The sequence below is a fragment of the Ursus americanus genome, chromosome 23, assembly GCF_024610735.1.
Source record: "Ursus americanus isolate L20-20 chromosome 23, mUrsAme1.1.p, whole genome shotgun sequence".
Taxonomy (NCBI): Eukaryota; Metazoa; Chordata; class Mammalia; order Carnivora; family Ursidae; genus Ursus; species Ursus americanus.
In genome coordinates this window covers 45,102,081-45,113,061 of record NC_142149.1, presented here as the reverse complement: position 1 = coordinate 45,113,061, position 10,981 = coordinate 45,102,081, and the positions used below count along the sequence as shown (strand labels likewise).

Genomic DNA, 10,981 nt, shown 5'->3' with positions numbered 1-10,981 from the left:
TCTCCAGAAGCTACAAGTCTCATTCCCCTAATCCCCTGCTTGTTCCCCTTTCTAAAAGTAACCTCATCTATGGAACATAAGAACTAGGAAGATCGGTAGGGGAAGAAAGGGATAAAGAAAGGGGGGGTAATCAGAAGGGGGAATGAAACATGAGAGACTATGGACTATGAGAAACAAACTGAGGGCCTCAGAGGGGAGGGGGGTGGGGGAATGGGATAGACCGGTGATGGGTAGTAAGGAGGGCACGTATTGCATGGTGCACTGGGTGTTATACACAACTAATGAATCATCGAGCCTTACATCGGAAACCGGGGATGTACTGTATGGTGACTAACATAATATAATAAAAAAACATTAAAAAAATAAAAGTAACCTCTATTACAAACATTCAGACAATGCAGAAACGAATTTAGCTTGTTGCTATGTACCCATTCCTGTAAAATACGTATATTGTCACCTTTGCTTCAGGTCTAATTTTTAATTTAACCAGAAATAAGACGTTGTAGGATCAAAACTGCTAGTGCTTTGCAAAACTAGAAAAAGGGAAGAGGTTGTTTTGTAATCCTTCTTATTTCTGAAATGCCAGGTAATCAGGGCCTGCCCTCACAACTCTTGGGAAGCAGCCCTCCATCTGAGTCCCCTTTTCAGGGCCCCCTTCACTTCCTTGTTGCGAAGGCTGTAGATGAAAGGGTTCAAGGTCGGTGTGAGCACCGCGTAGACCACGCTGGCCAGGCGGTCATAGCGGGCTGAGAAGGCAGACGACGGCCGGAAATAGACAGAAAGGACAGAGCCAAAGAAGAGCGACACCACCACCAGGTGGGCCGCGCAGGTCGAGAAGGCACGGCGCCGGCCCCGGGCTGACCGCACTCGCAGCACCGCGACGAGGATGCGAGCGTAGGAGAGCGACACGAGGAGCAGCGGGGTGAGCACCACGGCCAGGCCCTCGGAGAAGATGGCAGCTTCCGCGACCGCCGTGTCCGAGGTCGCCAAGCTCAGCATCACCGTCATGTCGCAGAAGAAGTGGCGCACAGGGGCGGCGCACGGGTAGGAGAGCGCTGAGATGAGCAGCGTGTGCAGCAGCGAGTGCAGGTGCGCCACCGCCCAGGACGCGGCCACCAGCACCGCGCAGCGCCAGGGCGTCATGACCGCCCCGTAGTGCAGGGGGCGGCAGACGGCCACCGCGCGGTCATAGGACATGGCTGCCAGCAGGTAGCTCTCCGTGATGCCCAGAGCCACGAAGAAGTACATCTGGGCAAAGCATCCCTGGAAGGACACGGCCTGGCCCGGGTGGAGCAGGCCGGCCAGCAGTCTGGGGACCGTGACAGTGGTAAAGCAGACGTCCACGAGGCTTAGGTGACCCAAGAAATAGTACATAGGGGAGCGGAGGGCCCCGTCCGACCTCACCACCACCACCATCGCCAGGTTGCCCAACGCATTGAGCAGGTAGACACCCAGGAAAAGCAGGAAGAGCAGCGGGTGGATGTCTGTTCCATCCAGCAGGCCCAGGAGGAGGAACTCTGGGGCCGACGTGAGGTTGGCCAGGGCCATGGAGTAGTGGGACAGGCGGGGCTGCTGAGAGGCCAGGTGAGGCGCAGGCCTAAGTTCTGGCACCTATAGGTAGGCTTCTGCATGTTGGGGTTCCATGTCCTGTTTTTACATTTCTGCTTGCTAAAAAGGCTTGGAAACCACACTGCCCACCCATTTTATGAAGAAACTGAATCTCAGAAGGGTGTCCCTAAGGTCGTGGGTAGTTTCAAGCTGGGAGTAAATTAGATCTGATTTTGAGACCGGTCTCTACCACTCAGGTGTTGTGACCTCTCTGAGCCTCAGTTTCTTCTTCTTTCATTGAGGAAAATACTATTAGCTACCCCTGGAGTTGGTTGTAAAAATAAAGTGGACAAGAAATTTAACAGACAATTCTCCAAAGAAGATATACAAATGGCTAACAGACACATGAAAAAAACGGTCGACGTCGCTAGCCATCAAGGAAATACAAATCAAAACCACAGTGACATACTACCTTACACCAGGTAGAATGGCAAAAATTAACAAGACAGGAAACAAGTGTTGACGAGGTTGTGGAGAAAGGGGAACCCTCTTCACATTGTTGATGGGAATGCAAGCTGGTACAGCCACTCTGGAAAACAGTATGGAGATCCCACAACATGTTAAAAATAGAGCTACCCTAGACCCAGCGATTGCAGTGCTAGGTATTTACCCCCAAAGATACGGATGTAGTAAAAAGAAGGGACACATGCACCCCAATGTTCATAGCAGCAATGTCTACAATAGCCAAACTGTGGAAGGAACCAAGATGCCCTTCAACAGACAAATGGATAAAGAAGATCTGGTCCACATATACAAGAATATTACTCAGCCATCAGGAACGATGAATACCCACCATTTGTATCACCATGGCTGGAACTGGAGGGGATTATGCTGAGTGAATTAAGTCAAGCAGAGAAAGACAATTATCATATGGTTTCACTCATATGTGGAACATAAGGAATAAAGTGGAGGATGACAGGGGAAGGGAGGGAAAACTGAATGGGAAGAAATCAGAGAGGGAGACAAACCCTGAGAGACTCTGGACTCCAGGAAACAAATTGAGGGTTACAGGAGGGAGGGGTTGGGGGATGGGGTAACTGGATGATGGGTATTAAGGAGGGCACATGTGGTGATGAGCACTGGGTGTTATACGCAACTAATGAATCGTTAAACACTGCATCAAAAACTAATGATGTACTATATGTTGGCTAACTGAACATAATAAAACAAAAAAGAGAAGAAATTAAAAATACTTAGCACCCCCCCAGCACATTAAACTGTTACCTGTCTACCTATCTGCTACCTATGTACTTATCATTTACCATCATTTGCTTAGTCAAACAAGTATTTGGGGCAGAATTGGGACCCAGACACCTGAATACCAGTTGAAGTTTCTTCATAAAACACCTTATGGCATTTACTACTCATGTATTCACCACATATTATGTGCTAACTCAGGAATTATTAAACTTTTCTTTCAAGGATCTTGGAGTAAACATTTTAGGCTTGTGGACCAAATGGTCTCTGTTGCAAGTGTTCAGCTCTGCCATTATAGCATGAAAACAGCCATTGATAGATTATATGTAAATGAATGGCAATGGCTATGTTCCAATAAAACTTTATTTACAAAACAGGCAGAGGGGCAGATTTGGCCTGTAAGACATAGTTTGCTGACCCCTGTGCTGGGTACTGTGGGGAACAGGGTGAGTCCGCTTTTGTCCACAGTTTGACCTGGAGCAGCTCGCAGTGTCTCGTAGTTTACTAATTGTATGAACCACGTGGGTGTAAATTATTCTGCCAGAGGAGTCCGGGAAGAATTTAAAGAAGAGATGGGATTTGAACTGGATCTTGGAGAATGAATAGGGTTTTCTCCTACCAACATGTTATGGTGTGGGAGGGGGAAGCATCCAGACAGGGGAAAGAGGTTGTGTGGGGTTGTTGGTAGAGGAGGCATGGAATGAAGAAGGTACAATCCACATATGATGCTGGGCAAGGTTTGTCTTTTCTCTGACTTCAGCTGACAGAAAACTTCAAAGTTTCTCAGTTAACCAAGTGACTTTAATGATCTCAGAAACAAAGCACTCATTTTGTTGCCCACTTAATCCCTTCCCTCAAACACATTTTCTCCCATTGCTCCAGTTTCTATAAATGCTCTATTACTGGCCTACTCTATCCCTGCTTTGCTGGGAAAGAGGGCCAGGCTTTGGTGAGACCCCGGGGAGTAGATTCAGTGAGTTCTCAGCAGGGACGTTCCTTACAAGAAGGCACTGCGTTTGTTTTCTGTCTTTTCAGGGACCTAAACACAAAATTCAACCAAGCAGTATTTGCTGAATGAAGCTTTTTAAAGAGCAATGAGAGAGAAAAGAGGGAAGGGAAGGTGAAAGAGAGGAGAGGATGGGCAAATTGCCATGTCCACTCTTGTCACTTCCCAGGAGAAGCCCCTGATAGAGCTTATTTTTTTCATTTTTTCTGCTTTTCTATCACTGTCACCCATTGGCTGTCCCAGGGAGTCATCTGCTTATGCCAACTCCACCCCTTTCCCTAGCATAGAGCCAAAGTGGTGAAGAGCCAGGACCATGGCACCTCTCCCATCCATCCCCTTGTGAGGTGCAAGGCTCTGCAGGGCCCCTGACCTTCCCCACCTCCAAGTGGGCAGCTGTGGGATGTAGAGGAAAGTCACTGGCTTTGTAGTCAGAGCCACCTGTGTTTTAATCCTGATTGGCTTTGTAAATATAGACCCACCTTAATTTCATCTTCACTCTCTTCATCCGTAAAATGGAAATACGAATGATTCCTCTCTGCATGGCTGATGCCAAGATTAAATGAGGTAATGTATGTATAAGCATGTAGCAGAGAATGCGTGCTTAGTAGATGTTCGTTCCCTTTCCATCAACGTCTGATGCCTTCTCCCTCTTCCCTGAGGCTACTAGAAGCAATCCAGTCCACTGTAGTTGTTTAAAGATGTTTTTCTTAATCTCAGCTGAAACCTGCTTCCCTGTAACTTCTATAAGTGGTCAGTTTTGTCCACAGGGGGTTAAATGCCTAATCTTCTTTATCTGCAGCTTCTCACACAGTGTTCAAAAAAATCCATCCTAAGTCTACTAAATATTCTTTTCTCCAACCCAAATGCCCCTGGTGCCTTAGATTCTTTCTTACAGGACCTAATTTCCAGGTCCTTTTCCATTCTGGTCACTCTCTGCTTTGTCATTATGTTTCTTAACTGGAACTGGACACAGCGGTCTTGCTGGGGTTGGGCTGTGTGGAGTCCCTGGGAGCAGTATAACAGCTCAAATGTGCACTTCACACCTACCCGTTGAGTACCAGCTTTGGGTCAAGCTTTGTGTTGGTCTCTAGGATTATAAAGGTAGGTCAGCCATCGTCCTTGATCTCCTGCCATGCATAGTAATAAGCACTACACTAACTGTATGAACAAAGTAGGAGTAATTTCCTGCACTTGGCTGATTCAAGCAAGATTCCAAAGAGGAGGTGAGGTTGGAACTGGGGATGGGAAATGGATTTCAGGCAGGGGGAGAGAATGTGAAAGCAGAGAAAGGTGTTTTGTAGGTGGGGAGAGCTGACATGTGGCTTCTTCCTCCCTACCACTGTAAGGCACAGTGGAGTGAGGTAAGGAGGAAGGCAGGACCCAAGGCAAGAAGACAGCAGAGGAATGTTGAGCTCTCTCACCTGAAGGGCAGCATGCCAGGCCTCAGTACTGTCCACAGACTCTGCGGGTTGATTTCCCTCCTGACCAGAGGTCCGCAGTCTTAAGAACAGATGCATTCTCACCCATCTTCACACAGAGACTTCAGTGTGTTTTCTGTGGGGTAGGACAGCAACCTTAATAGAGAGAAAACCAGAGCTATAAGGATGCTGGGAATTCTTGGCCCATGCTCTTCCTACTCAGTTTACTGCCCTGCCATCTCCCATTGCCCGCCAGGTACAGTGCAAACGGCTCAGCCCAGCAGCCAGTTTTCCAACTTGGTTCTCTGGTGGTCTCAGCTCCAACTGCTTCCACGTGCTTCCCTGTCCCCTCACCCTAGGCAGGTCAGCATCGTCACTGCCTCTTATTTACATCCTTCTCACACACCTTTCCTGTACTCTGCTGCCTACCCAAAATGCTCTTTCTACCCTTTCCCAATACCCAGCTCTGGCTCTACCTCCTCCCAGAAGCCCCATTCTTTCTTAACTTCTCCAGCCCACACAAAGGCCTCTCTTCTCCATCTCTGTGCTTATAAATGTCAATTTCCTCCCCCACCCAGTCCCTAAACACTTTTGGTGTTGGGAGATAAACTACTGAGTTTTTACATTGCTTCCCCTGGAAAGCCTGGCACAGGACTGGTTTTTTTGGATGCAGAGCTGCTGTTGTTCACTCAGATCCCCTTCCTTAGGGGCTCTGATTCAACCCCGCCTGGCAGGTGTCTGCTTTGAAGTGGATAGGAAAGACTTATTTAAGGTCATAAAATGAGGCAGAGATACTTAGGATATAGAATCAGAAGCCCCATCTCCCAGGCAACTTGCAAACTCTCAGATGCACCAAGACACAGAAGTACACAGGGATATGAGCCTGGACACAGACACAGACATATCCTGACAAATCCAGTCACAGAGACATGACAGAGACACACTCACACCCACCAGGACAGGACTAGACACACATGGGCACACATGGACACCTGACAACAGTCACTACACAGAGGTGTAGACATATACACAGATCGATCCATAGACATACATGCCACATACATGCAAAGACCCAAACACAGACCCCCACACCCAAAAATGCCAGAGATGTAGAGACCCCCGTGGATTCTTCCGCACACACAGGAGTCAACACACAAACACCAACACCTTCCTCCTTCCTCTCACTCTTGCCAAAGGGTCCCCATTTGCCTCATCAGAGTGGGGCATGGGCAGTGGCCAGCAAGGAAGGCTATCGTTGGCCCCCAGCACTCTCAGTCCTGGGATCTTTCTTTCTTTCCTTCTTTCTTTCTTTCTTTCCTTCTTTCTTTCTTTCTTTCTTTCTTTCTTTCTTTCTTTCTTTCTTTCTTTCTTTCTTTCTTTCTTTCTTCTTTCCTTCTTTCTTTCTTTCTTTCGAACACGAGCCAGGGTGGGGAGCAGAGGGAGAGAGAGAATCTTAAACAGCCTCCAAGCCCAGCACAGAGCTGGATGTGGGGCTCGATATCATGACCGTAGGATCATGACCAGAGCCAAAATTAAGAGTCAGACACCTAACCAACTGAGCCACTCGGGTGCCCCTCATTCTTGGGATTTCTATCCAACTCCTTGACTCCAGTCTCTTGCTGGTCAGCCCAGATTCTTCTCTCAGTGACATCCTGAATAGCATTCTCTTCAACCAGTTTTAACCCAAGAGGAGCCCTTCCCATTCCAAAGGCTCCCTCCTTCCTCTGCTTCCCTCTGCCAATTTCTCCTTCGTTTCTCTTCAGTCATTTACACAGCGATCTTGCCTGCTGCATCTGCTCTGTGCCAGGCAGGGGGGGCGATCAAAGTGTTCACCTTCCTATCTTGGTATCAGCAATTGGCAATGATTTTAAGATCACCTAACCCAACAGCCATGTCACAAAGGGGAAACAAGGCCCAGAGAACACTGTGCCTGAAGTCATTCAGCAATTTGGGGACAGAGCCAGGAATGGAATCCAGGGCTCTGAAACCACCTATGGTTTTGTGCACTTCCTCATCCTCTCTGCCACGCATTGGCAGGTGCATGTCATTTTCCTCTCTCCCTCACCTCCCTCCCCTGCTTTAGCTCCTTGCCTTTCTGCCATTGATTATTCTGTTTTGTGCCAGCAAGTGTCCTGCCTGACCACTTACCTGTGAGTGCAGTGGGCTCTGCTCTCCACACAATACACCAGAGGCTGATTTGCTACCAGCAGGGGGAGAGTTAGGGCAGACATGCCCCAGAGAAGATTTACCTTAATAGCCAAAGATGAGAAGAGTGGTATGCCGTCTGGGAGCACAGGGGGTCACTCACTAACTAATTAACCAGGAAAATTCATGGAGAATGGCCTCTGCACCCACTGGCTCTGTGAAGACCCCTCAGCCCTCAGCCAGCATGGTTTCTTCTCTCCTACCCTTCTAGAGAGACTAAGAGAGAGTGGGAAAAAAGAGCCTAGGAATCCAGAATTTGGAAAGATGCCCCTCAGTGTGGTGACCACTTGTACCGGCTCACCGCGATCAGAAGATACAGTCACCCTCTGCCTCTTTCTAAGAGGGCGCTAATGACCGGAGAGGGACAGGGCTTGTTGGCAGTCACAGAGCCAGGGACCCTGGTCTGTTCGCCCTGGCTGTACATACACTGAGCTGTAACCATCACCCCTAAAGCTGTGACCTCACTGTGATTCCTCTTAGGAAAGAGCTCTCTCTTTGCACCCTGCTGTGGGGAAAGCAGCAAGGTGGAGCTGGGGACCTTCCCCGAGCCCCAGGCCCACCTCAGCCCCAGAGGTCCCACCTGACCTAGACGTCGAGGGAGGGTGCAGGGGCTGGAGTTGCTGGCAGATACACACCAGGAGAGCAGGCTCAGGGACTGCCCGTGGAGTTGCCCTTGTTGGGCTTCTGGAGTGCTGCCTTCTGTCACCCCACAGTCCCGATCAGAGATGCTGAGATCTCAGTCCTGCCCAGCTAGAGCCGGGGCAAGAGGATTTCGGCTCCTTGTTCCAAAACCTTTTGCTATTTTGTCCTCTTTGGCCTGACATAGCAGTCCTCCTGCACCCGAGGGCAACCTAATTCCCGGGCTGATAAACTTGTGGAACTCACTGGCAGCAACATCCCAGGGGATGAACCTCTCAAGCTCAACTATTCGCTCTTTTGAAAACATTGTTCACCGTCCACGGGGTGCTGGCCCCATTGGGCCCTGAGGAGTGTCAGAGTAGTCCTGGAATGAGTGAGGTATCCAAGTCCTGACCAGCTGTGGGACTCTGGGCAAGTGTCTTCTCCCCTCCAGTTCTCTGTTTCCTCACTGGTAAATTGAGAGGGATGTACTGAGAGTCTGATGATCCCTTCAGGTTGGAGAATGAAACATATGGATGGGCCCTGAGTAGTTAATGTTCAGATCCAGGGAGGGAGGCTTGGGCAGAGGAAGTACAATGCTGGGCACTGTGTGCCTGTGGCTTGTGGGATTTCTGGGAGGAGGTGGGTGTGTGGGATGGCAGTGTGGGGAAATAGGGATCTGGGGAGCACAGTTTATGCAGAAGGGCCACGGGAAATACAATGGAAAGGAAAGGCTGCCTGTACAAGTTTCCAGTAGGGGAGAAGATCCATGCATCCCCTTCCCGGGTTCTCTGGCATCATCCTGCCCTTACTAGCTGTGAGATTTTGGGGGAAGTTACTCAAATTTTTTGTATTTCAGTGTCTCACCTGTAAAATGGGGAAATAATAGAACCTGCTTCATAGGGATGCTATGAGGAATGTAAAGCCCCTGAAACAGTGCCCAGCACACAGCAGCCACAGGCTACACGCTGGCTGTCACTGCTGCTATTCTGTGTGCTAGGTGTTTTAGGGTTTGCTCTTGCGCCCTTCTGACCTGGATTTTTTTTTTTTTTAAAGAAGCCACCTTGGATCTTTCCATTGCCCTGGTAAACATGAAATGACTGTTGCTCAATGATAAAGACGCACTATCTTCATGTTGCTAGTAGCTGTTTCAAACAGATCTGGGGATACTGACTAATGTCCTAAGAATATCATTGTTGCTACAGCATGTGATAACATGGTGTTCTATTTACCGTGTTCCTATTGTTTAACAATGCTAAGTACTACTGCACAATGGAAAAATGGGTACCATGCAAGAGTGGGGATAGTTAAATCAAAGGTATTCTTCAGAGACTTGCTAGCTGTAAATTCCCAAGACATGATTTTCTTTTCTTTTTTTTAAAAATTATTGTGATAAAATACGTATTAAATTTACCATCTTAACCATTTTTAATAACTTTTATAAACTTCAAGTATAATTAACACAGTGTTGGTTTCAGGTGTACAATATAATGATTCAACACTTTTATACATTTCTCAGTGCTCATCAAGATACATGTACTCTTTTTTTAAATTATGTTATGTTAGTCATCATAGAGTACATCATTAGTTTTTGATGTAGTGTTCCATGATTCATTGTTTGTGTGTAACACCCAGGGCTCCATGCAACACGTGCCCTCCTTACTACCCATCACCGGCCTAGCCCATCCCCCCACCCCCCCTCCCCTCTGAGGCCCTCAGTTTGTTTCCCGGAACTCTTAATCCCATTTTATGTATTTCACCCATTCCTTCACCTGCCTCCCCTCTGGCAGCCACCAGTTTGTCCTCTGTGTTTAATAGTCTGGTTTTTTTGCTTGTCTCTTTTTTTTCCCTTTGTTCAGTCATTTTGTTTCTTAAATTCCATATGTGAATGAAAGCATATGCTATTTTTCTTTCTCTGACTTATTTCACTTATGTTTATACCCTTTAGGTCCATCCATGTTGTTGCAAATGGCAAGATTTTGTTCTTTTTATGGTTGAGTAATATTCCATTGTACGTATATACCACATCTTATTTACCCATTCATCTATTGATGGATAGTTGGGTTGTTTCCTATTGTAAATAATGCTGCAATAAACATAGGGGTTCAGAGTGAAGGAAACTATCAACAAAAGACAACCTATTGAATAGGAGATGATATTTGCAAATAATATATCTACTAAGAGGTTAATAGCCAAAATATATAAAGAATTATACAGCTCAACTCAACACACACACACACACAAACACAACAACCCAAAACAAACAATCCAATAAACAAAATGAGCAGAGAACCTGAACAGACATTTTTCCAAAAAAGATATACAGATGGCCGACAGACCCATGAAAAGTTGTTCAACGTCACTAATCATCAGAGAAATGCAAATAAAAATCACAACGAGATGTCAACTTTACATTTTTAGAATGGCTAAAATAAAAAACATAGGCAATAACAAGTGTTGGTGAGGATGTGGAGAAAAAGGAACCCTCATGCACTGTTGGTGGGAATGCAAACCGGTGCAGCCACTGTGGAAAACAGTGTGGAGGGTCCTCAAAAAAGTAAAAATAGAGCTATTGTATGATCCAGTAATCCCACTACCGGGTATTTGCCTAAAAGAAAATGAAAATACTAATTTGAAAAGACATATGCTCTCCAAATTTATTGCGTCTTAACTATGCTAAGTGTACAGTTTAGTGGTAGTAAGTACTGCTTTTTTTTCAAATTTATTTTTTCTTAAAATTAAAAAATGTTCTTGTTTATTCTCTTTCTTACGTTTAAAATTTACTTGTTATAACAAATAAAAAATCCAGAGATGTGTAAAGAAAAAAAAAATCTTAGGGCGCCTGGGTAGCGCAGTCGTTAAGCGTCTGCCTTTGGCTCAGGGCGTGATCCCGGCGTTATGGGATCGAGCCCCACGTCAGGCTCCTCCA

General features: G+C 46.9%; 1 protein-coding gene across 1 annotated transcript; it reads right to left on the bottom strand.

Moving 5' to 3' along the window:
- Positions 1-603: 603 nt before the first annotated feature.
- OR1R1 (olfactory receptor family 1 subfamily R member 1) lies at positions 604-1,644 on the bottom strand. Its single transcript, XM_045773338.2, has one exon. The coding sequence runs from the start codon at positions 1,546-1,548 to the stop codon at positions 604-606; it is 945 nt and encodes a 314-aa protein (XP_045629294.1). The 5' UTR covers positions 1,549-1,644.
- Positions 1,645-10,981: the final 9,337 nt, after the last annotated feature.

Coding starts and splice junctions, on each gene's coding strand:
- OR1R1 (XM_045773338.2), bottom strand. CDS start 1,548: ATGGCCCTGGCCAACCTCACGTCGGCCCCAGAGTTCCTCCTCCTGGGC.